Genomic DNA, 15,003 nt, shown 5'->3' with positions numbered 1-15,003 from the left:
AAAGTGTCAACAAAATGGATGAGAGATCGTACTAAATTAGCAGCAGCGCAGCACAGAACGCATACATGCATGGATGGATGGATGTGACCCATCCCTTGCAGGATTGTAAGACACCAAAAATAATAACTGAAAGATGCACAATAAGAACAATTTACACAAATGAAATATTGAATTAATAATTAAATAATAGGGGTCTATTTTTGCAAGAATTTGTTGGGAATTGTTTTTTTTGGAAGAAAACATTATATATATTGTTTTGTAGGAAAGGTAAAACAAAGAAAAACTATATTTAGGAAACACTCATTTAGTCCCTCACCTGGAATACACTGATGAGGGCCTGGGGGAAGTTGTCGAAGTTGCTGCGTCTGTGTTTGGGGTCAAGGAAATTTAACTTGGCCCCAAACACCTGCATGCCCAGGAGGGCGAAGATGACGATGAAGAGGAAGAGGAGCAGGAGGAGGGAGGCGATGGAGCGCACAGAGTTGAGGAGGGAGGCCACAAGATTACTGAGAGGTTTCCAGTGTCTGGGGAGTGAGCAGAGATGCGTTACCAGAGTATATATAGACTGAAACTAGGCATCATTACAGTGACTCTCAAAGTTCTTCATTTCAAGGACCGTCAGTTTGTTCTGCATTAGGCCAACCTACAGTCATGAAGTGTAGGTCATCACCAAACGAATAAGGTCGCAGATAAAAGCAGGCGAAATTAGTTTTCTCAGATTCTTCATATTCGACAAGATCGACAACAAGGTGTGGCCCGTGTGTCAAGTAGTAGTACTCCCTAGCCTGGCTTTCCCTGGGAGAGTTGGGGTGGAGGCAGGGCCCGTCACGGAACGCAACCTTTTCACTGCTACCATCACTTGTTGATTATATAAACTGTTATTCCTTTCCATATATATGCTATGTTCTTGCCAAATCATCATTAATATTACAGCCCTTATTTAATTTTTTTTTTCACTATTTCTCCATCTGCGAGATGAGTTGACATTGTTTTTGGCTGAATGAGCAAATCCTCAGATCATGCTGTGCTCTGCTTGGCTAGCTTTTAAAAGCTGAAAGTTAGAACACTTTTAAAAGCTATGTCAAAGTTGAGCTCTAGGGAGAAAAAAGTATGCTTTCTGTTTTCGAGCTTCTAGAAGCTAATAAAAAATAAAAAGATGATTTTCATAGAGATTACATTAAAATAAAAAGCTAATTAATGTATTGGCTTTTCTGGTCTGAATGGGGCTTAAGGAAATTTGCAATATTCTCTGTGTAATAACCGTTTGTATAGTATACAATAAATACTCCTTTGAAAACCCAATAAACAAAGTAGAGACAAAAACAGAACATGTAGTTGTGCTGCTTAAGATGCAGAATGCTTACTTGGTGACCTTGAGGAACCTCAGCAGCCTGACGCATCTGAGGACGGAGATGCCTAGCGGAGACACAGCGTCCAGGGATAACAAGATCATCTCCACGATGGAACACAGCACCACAAAGAAGTCAAAGCGGTTGAACGTGGACATGAAGCAGGTCCTGGGCCCCAGCGCGTAGATCTTCATGAACATCTCCACGGAGAACAACACCAGCAGCATCCTGGTGACCACATCTGGTGAGGAAAGACGGGGAATAGACATGCAGATGGAGACGGGATGCAGTGGTTACAAACTGTCTCTGTCCTGTGTCCAAGTGGCATGCTACAGCCCCCACTGTCTCTGTCCTGTGTCCAAGTGGCATGCTACAGCCCCCACTGTCTCTGTCCTGTGTCCAAGGGGCATGCTACAGCCCCCACTGTCTCTGTCCTGTGTCCAAGGGGCATTCTACAGCCCCCACTGTCTCTGTCCTGTGTCCAAGTGGCATGCTACAGCCCCCACTGTCTCTGTCCTGTGTCCAAGTGGCATGCTACAGCCCCCACTGTCTCTGTCCTGTGTCCAAGGGGCATGCTACAGCCCCCACTGTCTCTGTCCTGTGTCCAAGTGGCATGCTACAGCCCCCACTGTCTCTGTCCTGTGTCCAAGTGGCATGCTACAGCCCCCACTGTCTCTGTCCTGTGGCATGCTACAGCCCCCACTGTCTATTGGAATCGTTATTATTGTTATTATGGTATTGTGCGTTTTTCATCACTGAATAAAAAATCCCCATACATGGGGAAAGCCCCCACATATTGTGCCCAGGTCTCGTGACATCACTATGACATAATTTTGGTCGGCTGGACCAAAAGTGTAATAATAATAAAATAATAATAAGGATGATGATAACAAACCTTGAAAACCTGTCAGTCCTGCAGTCTGGTTGTGGTGTTCTGTAGCTATGCACATTGTGTTGATGAGGACCAGCCATATCACTGCCCAATAAAAGGCCTTGGTCTTTATATAAACCAGACACTTCATCCTGAAGAAACGGTTCCAGCGTCGGCCCAGGCGACTACACAGAGACAGTAAGTAAATATTACCATATGCCGGTTCACAGTAGAGATGCATTTACAGAAGAGTCATGAACGAAAATCTCAAAGAATGTCAATGCAAAAAACAAACACTCAACACCGTCGTACAACTAAGTGAACGTAAGGCTTAGCTGGTTATGTGAATTAAAGAACCAAACTCACTAGTAGTAAACCAGTTTCTTGTCCTCCAGGCCATAGAGGCTATCCGTTTCATCATCGGAACCGATCAACGGCAGGAGACCTAACAAGGGTAGAAAGATTGAAGTTAATGAATACATCCCTAAGAGAGACAGAGACGGGATAAAGAAGGGGGGACACTGGAGACTGGATGCATAGGGGTTTAATGTGGGTTTATTGTGTCCTTTACCATCCCGGTCCGCATCTAGGACCTCGGCATAAGTGATCCACTCCATGTAGCCGTGCAGGTCCTCGTCCAACTGCTGAGTTTCTCGTAACGCCTGCCACTCTCCACGACACCTCACCTTCTCTCGTTCTTTGGTAAACTCTCTAGTTAGCAAGAAAAGGGAGGGTGGTCAACATGATTCAACATTTTCTGTGGAAGAAAGTAGAGAGAGAGAGAGAGAGAGAGAGAGAGAGAGGTCCTACCCGCTGAGCACACCCAGGACCAGATTGAGCACAAAGAAGGAGCCCACTAGAATAAGTGGGCCAAAGTAGAGCCAGGGAAACTCGTTCCCTATCGCATCATTCACCTGAAAGATAAAAGTAGGTCACTACTACTCTCAGTTACAGATATTACACATTTCCACAATCACATCTAAAAGTTTACAAATCCTCAGTTGAGTTCAATAAGGAATGGCAAGAATTTACTGTATGTGCCTTAATCGAGTAGACAAATCAAGTGGAAAGGAATACTGATTTCCTATTTACCACAAATTTGAGGAAGTGAAGGGTAGTTGTCACTCACCCAGTAGAGCACTTCTGTCCATCCCTGCATGGTGATACACTGGAAAACGGTGAGCATGGCAAAGCCAATGTTGTCAAAGTGGGTAATGCCGTTGTTTGGGCCTTCCCAGCCCGGCCTACACTCTGTGCCGTTGATAAGGCAGCGGCGGCCATTTCCAGCCTGGGCACAGGGGGCCGGCAGCTCATTCTCTGCTGTGGCATAGATGTCTAGAAGATGGAAATGGACAAACCATATAATAAATCTCTTGGCACTGTATTCTTTAACTTGATTATCTTTAGCTTGGTTGTACAACAATCATAACTAACACATTTCAACAGGGAAAGTGATGAGGATGGAAATGATGGTAATAGTAGAGGTGGATGTTGATTATTATTATTATCAAAGTGGTAAAGTACAGCAGAATTAATATCTGAAAATATCTCCCACGGTACTAACCCTGTCCCTAACCTAACCGCACACGGAAGCCACGAGGTGAGTCTGAACAGGCCACGTAGTGGCATGTCAGACTAATGCGCAGTCCCAGGGACCCTCATAAATGGTAAATGGTGCATTTATATAGCGCCTTTATCCAAGGCGCTTTACATAGATTGTGCATACATTCACACGCACATTCATACACCGATGGGCGATGGCGACGGAAACCATGTGCTGGCACCAACCAGCACATCAGGAGCAATTAGGGGTTCAGTGTCTTGCTCAAGGACACCTCGACACCAACTCTCATACAGGATTTGTGTTACTAAAATGTTGTAATAGAAAAGCTCTATAAAATTCAATCCATTATTATTATTATTGAAATATAGTGTTTTAATGTTGTTTAGTGTTGTATAGCAGATCTACAGGTTCATGACGCATTGTGAGCTTGTAATTGTAGACGTACTATTTTAAGGTGGAACACCCTCAAGAACCCCCCCACCCACTTTGAGAACCACTGCATTTATTATGTGCCCATAACGGTCTCTAACTGTGCTAACCCGTGTTCATCTACCAGTGCCAGTGTAGTAGCAGGTCTTGTGCATCTTGCACTTGAAGAGTTCCAAGCCCACGATGGCGTAGATGGTGACCAGCAGGAAGACTAGTAGACCAATATGTATCAGAGGAAGCATGGCTTTGAGGATGGAGTTCATCACCACCTGCAGACCTGGAGGAGAACAGTGGAACGCACTTAATTATTCGACGCTGCCTGTCAAGTGGAAATCTTGCATGTCCGAAACGGATACTTTCAAGAAATGGACAACAAATAAACCTGTGTTCCAATGGATCAAATTACACACAATACTCATGGTTCAATATTTATACAAACCACAGACACACTTAAAAGGATATTTCACTTTCAAACATGTTTGGGGTCATTTTAACACATACTCTTAATGTGTGGCTTATGTGAGCACAACTGGCAGTTTTTAAGTTGCTTGATTCTGTAGAAATGTGATATTCATTACATTTTGATCAGACACGCACCCTTCCTATACAAACTCCATGATTGTCATATAATCAAGCAACATAAAAACTGTCTGGAGTGAATGCTCACAAAAGCCTGAGTAGAAGTGAAATACTGTATCCCTTTAAGCACTTCCACTAGTATCTGCAGTACTGTACTGTATTAAGGTGCAGATACTTACTGGGGACTCCAGAGACTAGACGTAGGGGTCTCAGGACTCTGAAAGCTCTCAGGGCCTTCATGTCGAACCCCCCACCCTTCTCCAACGGCACACCGATCATCATGTTGATGGTGTCCAAGGCAAAGGTGAACAGGCTGTGAGAAGAAAAAGAACACAACAAAGCTATCAGTGAATAGCTCTCAACAACTGTCACGTGATTGTATGCACAATTTAGAGGTATTTCACTTGCTGAATGTACTCGACCAAATGAAACCTAGCATTTGGGGTATGTCATATACGGCGAATGTTTGGAAAAGTTAGCCGAGCAACTATTTTTACCGAAGAGATTTGGTGTAGAGAGAAAAAAGAAAGGGGACAAGTATAGAGCCCTGGTGGGCCCCGGTAAACAAAGTATATTGAGTTAAACTTTACATCATTACACTTTTAACAAGACATCAACAATTATAGGAAACATATTTGGTCAAGGGGTGACCAGCGGTGTTGCCATGACTGCTTATTATAAGGGACTTTGGGCTTGCTTTTCTGAAAGAGTTGCTTGTAAATATTGGTACGGTAGTTAGTTGCATATTTGGATTTGCTTCCGTTCTCAAACATTTGTCATTTGTCCACAGGCGTTGTTCAAATGTTTCAAAAATATATACTTTGGGCCTGTTTTCATAAACCAAGTTGATTTATTTTACTCGCAAATTACTCTTTCTTTCTTTCTTTCTTGCTTCTTTCTATCTGGCAACACTGATGACCAGGGGTGTCCGAATGGCCTTTGACTGTTTAGAGGAGAGGGCTGTGGATGTGCAGCCCAAAGCTCATCTTACCCCATGAAGACGATGACGAAGTCCAATACGTTCCAACAGTTCCGTAAATAGGCCCCCTCGTGGAATACGAGCCCATACGCCACTATCTTCAGAAAGCATTCTGCAGTGAAGATGACCATGAAAATGCCCTCGAGACTCTCCTGGAAGACAGAAACAAACGCCATGTTGTGACAATCATTTATATATTACTCTAAACTTACAAGGAATATATCCAAATGCTGAAGACGGTGAACAATAAAGCATGAAGCGTCATAGAAACCTTTGGCATTTGAGCCGTTTTCCAAGAGAACTGCAATAGGCATTCTGTGAAAGCTCTGCTAGCATCACATGAACTCTGGGTAGCTCAGTTGGTAGAGCACTCAGCGTCATGGTCATAGGTTCGAGCCCAGGCACCGGAAACTCAGCATATGAGAAACACGGCTTGGGTGCGGGAAGTCGTGTTGGCAAGTATGGTGGTATGGTAGGTGTTGTGCTCCACCTGAGCAAACCAATTCCCAAGAGCTCTAGTTTAGTGCATTGTGAAACGGAGATAGACTCCCGCGCTCTGGCTGATGCAGACAATAAGCCTCTACGACCTACCAACAAACTCATTCCGTTTGTTAGCCTGATCTTGGTGCTGATTAAACAGGGCCCAAGGGGGACCGCATGTCATTCAGACAGGGCATTAGACCGACATGCGTCCGCATGTCGGACTAGCGTCTGCTCCCGTGCTTGCGGTTATGGTTAGGTTAGGAGATGAGGTGGGTTGTCATTTGTCGGACCAATGACTAGTCTGAACAACGTACTGCACCCGGCCCAAGAGGTCTTGAACAGAAATGCCTGACTCACAGAAATAAATGCAGACACAGATTGTCGAATACAAAAGATTAAAAACAAAGTATATTCAGGGATGTCAAACAGCTAAATGTATCATTAATTAATCCCGTATAACCTACATACATCTGTATTTTAGCAGTTTAGTAGTGTTGTAATGAATTAAAAAAGGTTATGAATAAAAAAGGTGCACACAAACACACACAGTTTTGAGTGTGCATCTGTATACGTGTGTGAGTAGAGTATACAGTGTGTGTGTGTGTGTGTGTGTGTGTGTGTGTGTGTGTGTGTGTGTGTGTGTGTGTGTGTGTTTAGATTTAGCTCAAACACAGTGGTTTTGCTCTATATCAACAGCCATTAAAAGTCTCGATTCCTCAACCACTTTTAAAACGGACATAAAACCATGACTGTCTTCAAATTATAAATATAGTTTATCGTGATGAATAAGGAACTGTACTGCCGTACCTAAACTCGCTAATACAATTATTTAATTAATCAATCAAAAAACACAGGGAGTTATTTTTGCATTCCAGTGTTGAGTTCGTCGACTAATACTATGACATGTTGATGTTGTCGACGTTGACTACTTATTTCACTGACGAAAACTAAATAGAAACTAAGTCAACAAATTAAAACTAGAACTAAAATGTTAGGAAGGGACTAGTGGACATCAGTAATTTGACACTGAAAATAGCAGATCACAATGTGTTGCAACGTGATGCGTTGTGAGCTTGTACATACAGTACAGTAGATCGGATAGTCATTACGACGGCATCAAGGCCCACCAAAATACATTTTAGTCGACTAAATCAACTGTGGATTTGGTCGACTAAATCGTATGATATTTAGTCGACTAAAACTAGACTAACAGTAAAACATTCCAGGTGACTAAAATGTGACTAACTAAATTAAAACAATTCAAGAGACTATGACTAAAACTAAAATCTAAATTTGCTGTCAAAATCAACACTGTTGCAATCGAAAGTCATCAAACACAGTACCATTGCTTACTGGAGCTGTGTACTGTGAAAACAGATCTTCTCCCTTCCCAGTTGACTACAGTACAAACATGGTTTAAGATGAGAAGCATGTAAGCAGGAAGTTTGATATAGACCTTGTGGTATTTGGTTTTGCTTCTCAAAGTGACATCCATCATATACAAAATAAAATAAAACCAATTTACATGCACTTCACAGTCTCTCCTCCTCATTTAAGATTCCTGGTCAATCGCACTTACGTAGACTACTTGTCCTATAAACACATACATTTTACTGAGGAAAGGATAACAAGTTCAATTAAACCCAGAGGGGTAATTGTCAGAGCATACCTATGTTCCCTCATGCCTGAGGGAATAAAGGGCAGAAAGAACACAGTGCTGACCCCATAACTGTATGTGTGGTATGCTCTGCAGTAGTGGGAAAAAGGTTATGAGCAGTCATATTTAATGACTAACTACTGGGTTACATGGAGTGGTGTGATCATCCATAGGGTGGTGCTGTTTGGGCCAGTCTAGTTATATGACTGCATGGGGTTGACGTGGAGGAATGGATCCTCCCCCAGCTCTTCTTACACCCCCTAACATCTCTGGAATGACTCACTGAGTAGTCAAAGAGGGATTTGGGATGAGGTGGGTTTGGGGCCCGTGGCAGGATTCGTAACGAAATGGGGTCAGGATGAGGTGCAGAGGAAATTTGATATGATGGTAGATTTGGCAGTGGAGTGTAGGTCAACTTACTGGCTCTGTTGTATCATCCAAATTGATATTGCATTGTGTCAACTTGTGTGTTATGGTGAAGTAACGGGTGTAGTGTATTAAATTCTATTTGAGGGGCAGGCGGTAGCCGACTGTGCATGGCCGCTGAAATGTTGGCACACGCACTGAAGGTCAGGCCCCCTAAGTGGGGTCACAGACCTCCAAGTGAAACTTCACGTGTCTCTTATCAACCAGTGTAGCCCTCCTCGAGACCAACTGTACAGTATAAACATCCACCGCAGCAGCACACTGTACGTGGCCTTTTAGCCTCTGCAATGACATATTAGAGCCCGACCGATGCCAGATCTTTGGGTTCAATGCCAATGCTGACTTTGTAGAGCCACCGACTTTGACCGATATCTTGTCCAAAGTTGCCAAAATGTTCCAATCAATTAGAAAAACTTAGACCTGACTAAAGTTTCTATTTCAGAATATTTAATGCATTTTATCCAACCACTTACTGTAAGCCTTGTGTTTTTTCAAAAACGCATGTGAGCTTTTAGGTGTACTATTTTTGAAATGTTTGAAATATTTTTGTGTTTGCTTACATAGCTTAAAAACCAGGACACATCGTATGCATAATTGCAGATACCGATGTTGTCAAAAAAGGCAAATAACCGCTATATTCTCTAGATCGTCCTCAGAGAGGCCCTCCATCATTTCTTCCAGTCATCCCGGTTCTCCATACATAGGCAGGAACGATACCGGTTTGGCTTTATACCAAATTCCCTCTGTCAATAAAAGATGCTCACAGTAAGCATCTTGTGCTCACTTATAGTACAATACATGTTTACTCCCATTCACAAAAAAAACAAAAGAACACAGAGTATTAATTGTCGCTCAAACAAATGTCCATTTTGTCTTGATCTCTACTGGTGTCAAACTCTCTAACTCCCAGGGACAGCATCAATACACACACCTATGAGTTATTAATATAAAAACTTCAGGGTACGCTTCAAAAGCATCCAGGGAGTCACCCAGCTAACCTTACACTACTCTGTTGGAGACAATCAGTCCTAAGACACATAACCAGCTAGAGAGAGGGAAGAGGTAAACTAAACCACAGTCCTGAACAACACATAAGCTATTTCATTTCTTAATGACAATATTCACACTCCGGCCATTATGCTCATACCGTGAGCATGAAGTAAAGAGCAAATATTGTCCATTGCTAGTCTGCCAGCAGTTCTCAACCTAGATTCTTGCATGGATAGTCAGGTCCTGCGTATTGCAAATTACTTTGAAACATGATGCGATTCAGCAGGTCATGTTTGAGATGGCCAAAGCATGGTGTCACTGTCAGTCAGCAACCCAATAAAGCATTGTGCCAGAGCATTGTTCCAGAGCCTTGGCCATTATTTGGCTCTGGGATAAAGGCTACAAGAGCTGAGACGGGGGTGGAAGCATGTCGTCAGTGGAGATTATTGGGATTTACCAGGGACCAGCTGAAACACTGCAGTAGCTAATAGTGTTAATATGTAGAGTTTGACGTCACATTCACTGCACCATCCACTGAAAATAGAGAACTTCAATTTTTAACATAGAATCTGGCGGAAACCTTTTCATCATAAATGTGTCCCACACAACGCACAACGCATTGTGAGCTTGTAGATTGGCTATTTTCACAATTTTAAAACATCAAAAAAAAGAAAAGGAGAAAAGGGACTTACAACTGACGATATCCTTTCAATGTCATACAAACGTATCACAAAAACACACAGTGGTCACATTTGTTCCACCTCACGGAGGTTGAACATTGAAGTTACATTTGATAACATTCTATGGGGCCACCCAAGATGTCATGGTTCACAGATTTGGTTGCTTCCTAAATATAACAAATACAGTGTGCTGTGTTGTCATGGGGACCACAGTTCCAAATGGTTTCACTGGAAGTCCTAATAGAAACAACTGATTCACACTTAAAGATGGAGTGCCGTGTTTTTCTCCCCCTAAAACATGATCATCAGGTACTATGATTATACCAGGAGGAAGATTTAATAAAAAAAAAAGTGTACAGAAAGTGTTAAAATTATGTTTTTATGTGGCCACACCCACCAATTCATTAAGTACAGGTATGCCTGGTTTTCACCTTAGCACCACCCAGCTCGCCCACAGCTGTTGTTGTATGATAATAATGTGGGAGGGGTTAGGGTTATGATGACACTAAAATGGTGTTATTTCGATTGGGCCTTTTAACTCAAAGGCTTTCAGGAAGAAACCAAAAATACACAGGGAAGACACACCTGGGAAGACCCCCACACCTGGGGGCCTTAGAGTAATGTTAACTCCATAGACGCATGCAAAACAGAAAAAGTACAAAAATCACGGCACTCCATCTTTAAACTGTAAGTGTGTGTGTGTGTGCGTGCGTGCGTGCGTGCTCACCAGGTTGGTGTTGGTGTTGTTGCTGTCCTCCTCAGGCATGGGCAGGAACACAGCCAGAGCTATACAGTTAGCGAAGATGGTCAGCAGGACGATGATCTCAAAGGGTCTGGAGGAGGAAGCGGTTCAGGACAACAACATACACCGCTGCAGCTACACATTATTTCCTCTTTAGCCATTATTCTATAGAATTCAGTGGTTCTCCAGTCTGGAAACCCATTGGCAAAACAAAGGAAACACAGCGGCATCTTTAGTTGACATGAGTCTCGAAAGACCCAAACTTGTCAGGTCAAGACCCAAAAGAGATATTAGACGCTTGCCTGGAGTCCCAAACTAGTGACAATAGCAGTTATCGTTTAATTTGTGGAATTTCTTAAATGTATAAAATGATTTTACATGTTATTTTGATTTATTTTATGAATCTAATAGAGATTTTTATTTTTACTTGAATCGTGACCCACAAATGGGTCCGACTCCCGGCACACTGTTTTGGAAACATTGCGTATAGATGGACAATTTTATTGGTCAGTTGTTAATAATTGACACAGATAAATTCTACTTGACTTTTTATAATGAACTAAATTGATTAGCCTGATTAATACTTCATGTCGCACACAAGTGTCGCACAAAAATAGCTAAAATGTCAGATCTACAGGCTCACAACACGTTGTCTGACACTTATAGATGTTTTTTTTTTATTATTCTTTTTGTAACATTTCACCTGTGCAAATCTGTTACAGTAACGGTCTTTTTTATGCTACGCAAAAATGTCGGAAAAGAAAGACTAAAGAGCTCGAAACATCACACAAGGTGAATAATTAAAAACTTAACTGGAAGGAGTTTCTAAGTGTAAACATTTCGTTTTAGTTCTGCACATGAGCCACCTTGAGTGCATGGACTTGGAATTTTATGCCTTTGTGGCAGTTTTTTTTCCTCTCTCTGAATATTAGTTATATTGGGATCTGCATAATGTGCATTGAAATTTGGTCTAAATGTGTACATGCACAACCCCCCCCCCAAATGTACAGGTGTCAATTGCACACGTTATTTTTAGATCCATGATGATGACATTATCTGAGTGAGTTCATTTCATTGTCTGCATGAGGTAAAAAGTTAAAATCATAAGTGTCATAACAGCTCCATCCCTGTGTTGTTATCAAACAACACTGTGGGCCTCTCAAACTATCTATAGACTCAACAAATCTCCTATTGCAGGCTTTGGCATAATGTGTGTGTGTGTGTGTGTGTGTGTGTGTGTGTGTGTGTGTGTGTGTAATGCTGTCCAATGTATAGGTCAATTCCCACCCATAGGGGGCACCCTAATAGAATGTCCCTGCTAACTCAGCATCATGTCTCGTCTGTGATGCGACAGGACAGCTGCAAATCCCCAGAATATGACCAGCTTTTTTTAAACACTCCACTTATCAAGAAAAGAGACTGGATATTTCCACTCTCTGACATGTTTTTCGCCAATGGCTGTCAACAGCACTGCTATGATAAATTAATATCACATTTATAAGTATTCCATGTTGTTTTATTCTATCTCTGGGACGTCCCTTGGCTCTCAATACCTGCGTTGTGATTAAACCACTACAATAAAACTTTATATTGAGTTGGTGGTGCGTGACTACAATTCAAGGTCATACAGTACTACTAAACAATGCGCAAATAATAGTAGGCTACATCCAGTCAAACTGATAAAAAAATATAGTTGATAGTCTCTGTTGAAAACATGGTTCTAAAGCTCAATGAATCAAAACATCTTCCGACTTCAAAAGCTATGAAGACCACCGTTTCCAGATTAACACGGGCAATTCCAACACATTCTACACAATTATTTTTGAATATAGATGCCACACTAATAACGACACCATATCCTAATCTATTTCAGATCGACTGTAACTATAACCAAGGCTTAAGTGGGACTGGACCTCAGACTAAAAGCAGGATGGAAACCCCCCAACAGGAGGCACACTACAGACAAACAACAGGCTTCACAGAGCAGCTTTTTTCCACATTAAAAGCACAATGCCAACCAGCCAGGTTACTTATCACTAACTTAAAGGGCTTTCATTAATAGTTTCCGTCAGACAGCTGTAAATATATTGGGGTCACAGTGAAAACACTGGGGTTATGCTTTACGTGGACGTGGGGCCACCTCACACATAACAAAAGTCTTAACACCTGGGGGAGGCCCTTAGCAGACTTTCGAAGGAGAGCTTGACCATGCTGATCACAGCAGGACTACAAAGCAGCTGTCAGTCCACCACCTGGCATTCACACCTTTGTGTACAAGCTCTGCTAATATTGATGACAGACAAGTGACATCTTTCAGTGATCTTAAAATCCCTGTGCCTTTAAAAGGCTCAGCAGCGCACATCCTAAAATTACATAACTCTTAACCACTTCAACAATACTGTATTTTGTATAGTATAGAGCCCTGGAGGAATCCAGTCAACCAAGTCTGCTAGTATTTGCCTCTACACGGTGCACCTAATGTCGTTGCAGAAGATAACAGATCTAGTGTCAAAAAAGTTGCAACGCTGGCCAGGGCCGGCCTAGCGGCCTGGGCACCTAGGCCGGTAATCCAGCCTGACGGCGTGTCACAGGTTCAAGTCCCGAGCCCGTCGGCCTTTGCTGCATGTCTTCCCCCAATCTCTCTCTCCCTTTCCCGTCCAAAAATATACTGTACCCCATCAATAAAAGGCTATGTTCGCCCCAATAATAGTGTGTGTGTGTGTGTGTGTGTGTGTGTGTGTGTGTGTGAGAGAGATAAGACAAGGATACTTCCACTCGCAAATCTTGATGCAGGCCTTGCGGACAGGGTTTTTGAGCCCAAACATGAAGAGGGTTCGGGCAGGTCGAGGGTTTCCCCCCGTGGCCTGGAGCTTTTTCAACTTCTCTCTCTGCTTCTTCTTCAACTCCTCCTCGTTCATCGGCTTGGCGTCTGCCATCTTGATGCCGCCTTAGGAAAACCCCTATCCTGGGAGAAACACGTCCACTGGAAAAAATATTCCAACAAATGAGATACTGATACAACTCCGTGCCGTGAAGGCCCCTGGTTTCCAAATCCTTTTGGTCCACAAGTCAAGGTGCTCCGTCCTCCTCCACTTCCGTGTCTCCCCTAGCTGGTCTTCTTTCACCCCCCGGCTGACTTGCAGAGAGAGCCACAGGTCTCTCCTCCCGACTTGAGGGCTGACACAAATGTACAGCAGCCAGGGAAAAGTGATAGGCGCCCCAAGTCAGAGGGGGAGCAGTTGGTAGTTTAAATATAGACTGTAGACCACTGAGTGGCCATGCTTGGGGATGGCAGAGAGGGTGGGGTTATAGGAGGTGGGGGAGAGAGGTTAGCAGGGGTGGGGGGGGAGGGGGGCAGCAGTGGCTGACAAGAGCACAGGGATAAAATGGGGGTGGGGGGTGTTGTGTCAATACATAGACACAAACAACAACAACTTTCAAAAGAGAAATCAGTCTTTTGCCTGCAGCACACATGGGTGACAAGCAAGAAAATGATGACAATGACAGGCAAGAAAATAAAGACCAAGGAATGATAAAGGGAGCTCTTGGGATGCCGGCCACAGAATTCTAAACTCATGCACTCCGGTGTCACAGGGCTAAAGTTCCTGCCCACCCCCACGGAGACTTGGGTTTGAATCCTATGGGTGCTTTAGGACAACCTGTCACTAGTACACTACTAGCAACTACAGGTTGGTCAGGGGCCTGAAATGAGAATAGCGTGTGCTTTCACTCTTCCTGGGGAAACTCCTCATTGGGGGGCGGGGGGGGACTGGCAGCATCACGTGTATAGGAGGCGACACATGCTCATCTGTAAGCTTCCATACGAACCAACTATAAGGGGTCAGCCATGTATAAGGGGACTAAATTGGGAGGGGGGGGGGGGGGGGGGGGGGGGGAGTAATAAAACAGCATATTTAAACCAACTGGTCAGAGTTCCATGATTGCATTTTCTTAGGTTAGTCATTATGTGCAAATAAGAACTAAATGATGTACAGTAGCACAGCTTAAAAACATTCCAACTACAAACTAATTTCATCTCAATCCTGCAGCAACTTACTAACTTAGAAATTTGATAGACAAATGATGTGCAACTCTATTCTTCTCACACATGCAAGTACAATTCACTGCAGTTGGATGGCAAACATAATGTACTTTGTCACCCTCTAGTGCTCATCTAGTGCTACTTCCAGTACAAATGTAGACCTGAGGCAGATTCTAAAAACTCCTAAATCCTGACCTTATGTTTTCTGAAAC

The 15,003-nt window shown here is 43.0% G+C and overlaps 1 protein-coding gene across 1 annotated transcript in view; it reads right to left on the bottom strand.

Annotated features, from left to right (window-relative positions):
- Positions 1–13,935, bottom strand: part of cacna1sb (calcium channel, voltage-dependent, L type, alpha 1S subunit, b) — a 40,046-nt gene extending 26,111 nt beyond the window's left edge. Inside the window, exons 1-12 of the mRNA XM_080764771.1 lie at positions 13,519–13,935; positions 10,735–10,840; positions 5,784–5,923; positions 4,972–5,105; positions 4,338–4,490; positions 3,350–3,555; positions 3,031–3,134; positions 2,792–2,931; positions 2,587–2,665; positions 2,245–2,405; positions 1,365–1,590; positions 317–524 (exon numbers count right to left, since the gene is read on the bottom strand). Of these exons, the coding sequence (XP_080620897.1) occupies positions 317–524; positions 1,365–1,590; positions 2,245–2,405; positions 2,587–2,665; positions 2,792–2,931; positions 3,031–3,134; positions 3,350–3,555; positions 4,338–4,490; positions 4,972–5,105; positions 5,784–5,923; positions 10,735–10,840; positions 13,519–13,685 (1,824 nt within the window). The 5' untranslated portion in view covers positions 13,686–13,935. The remainder of the gene's footprint in view (positions 1–316; positions 525–1,364; positions 1,591–2,244; positions 2,406–2,586; positions 2,666–2,791; positions 2,932–3,030; positions 3,135–3,349; positions 3,556–4,337; positions 4,491–4,971; positions 5,106–5,783; positions 5,924–10,734; positions 10,841–13,518) is intronic.
- Positions 13,936–15,003: the final 1,068 nt, after the last annotated feature.

The sequence above is a fragment of the Protomyctophum bolini genome, assembly GCF_963924005.1.
Source record: "Protomyctophum bolini genome assembly, chromosome: 5".
NCBI lineage: Eukaryota > Metazoa > Chordata > Actinopteri > Myctophiformes > Myctophidae > Protomyctophum > Protomyctophum bolini.
The sequence above is the reverse complement of the archived record's forward strand: the minus strand, read 5'-3'. Positions and strand labels throughout refer to the sequence as shown.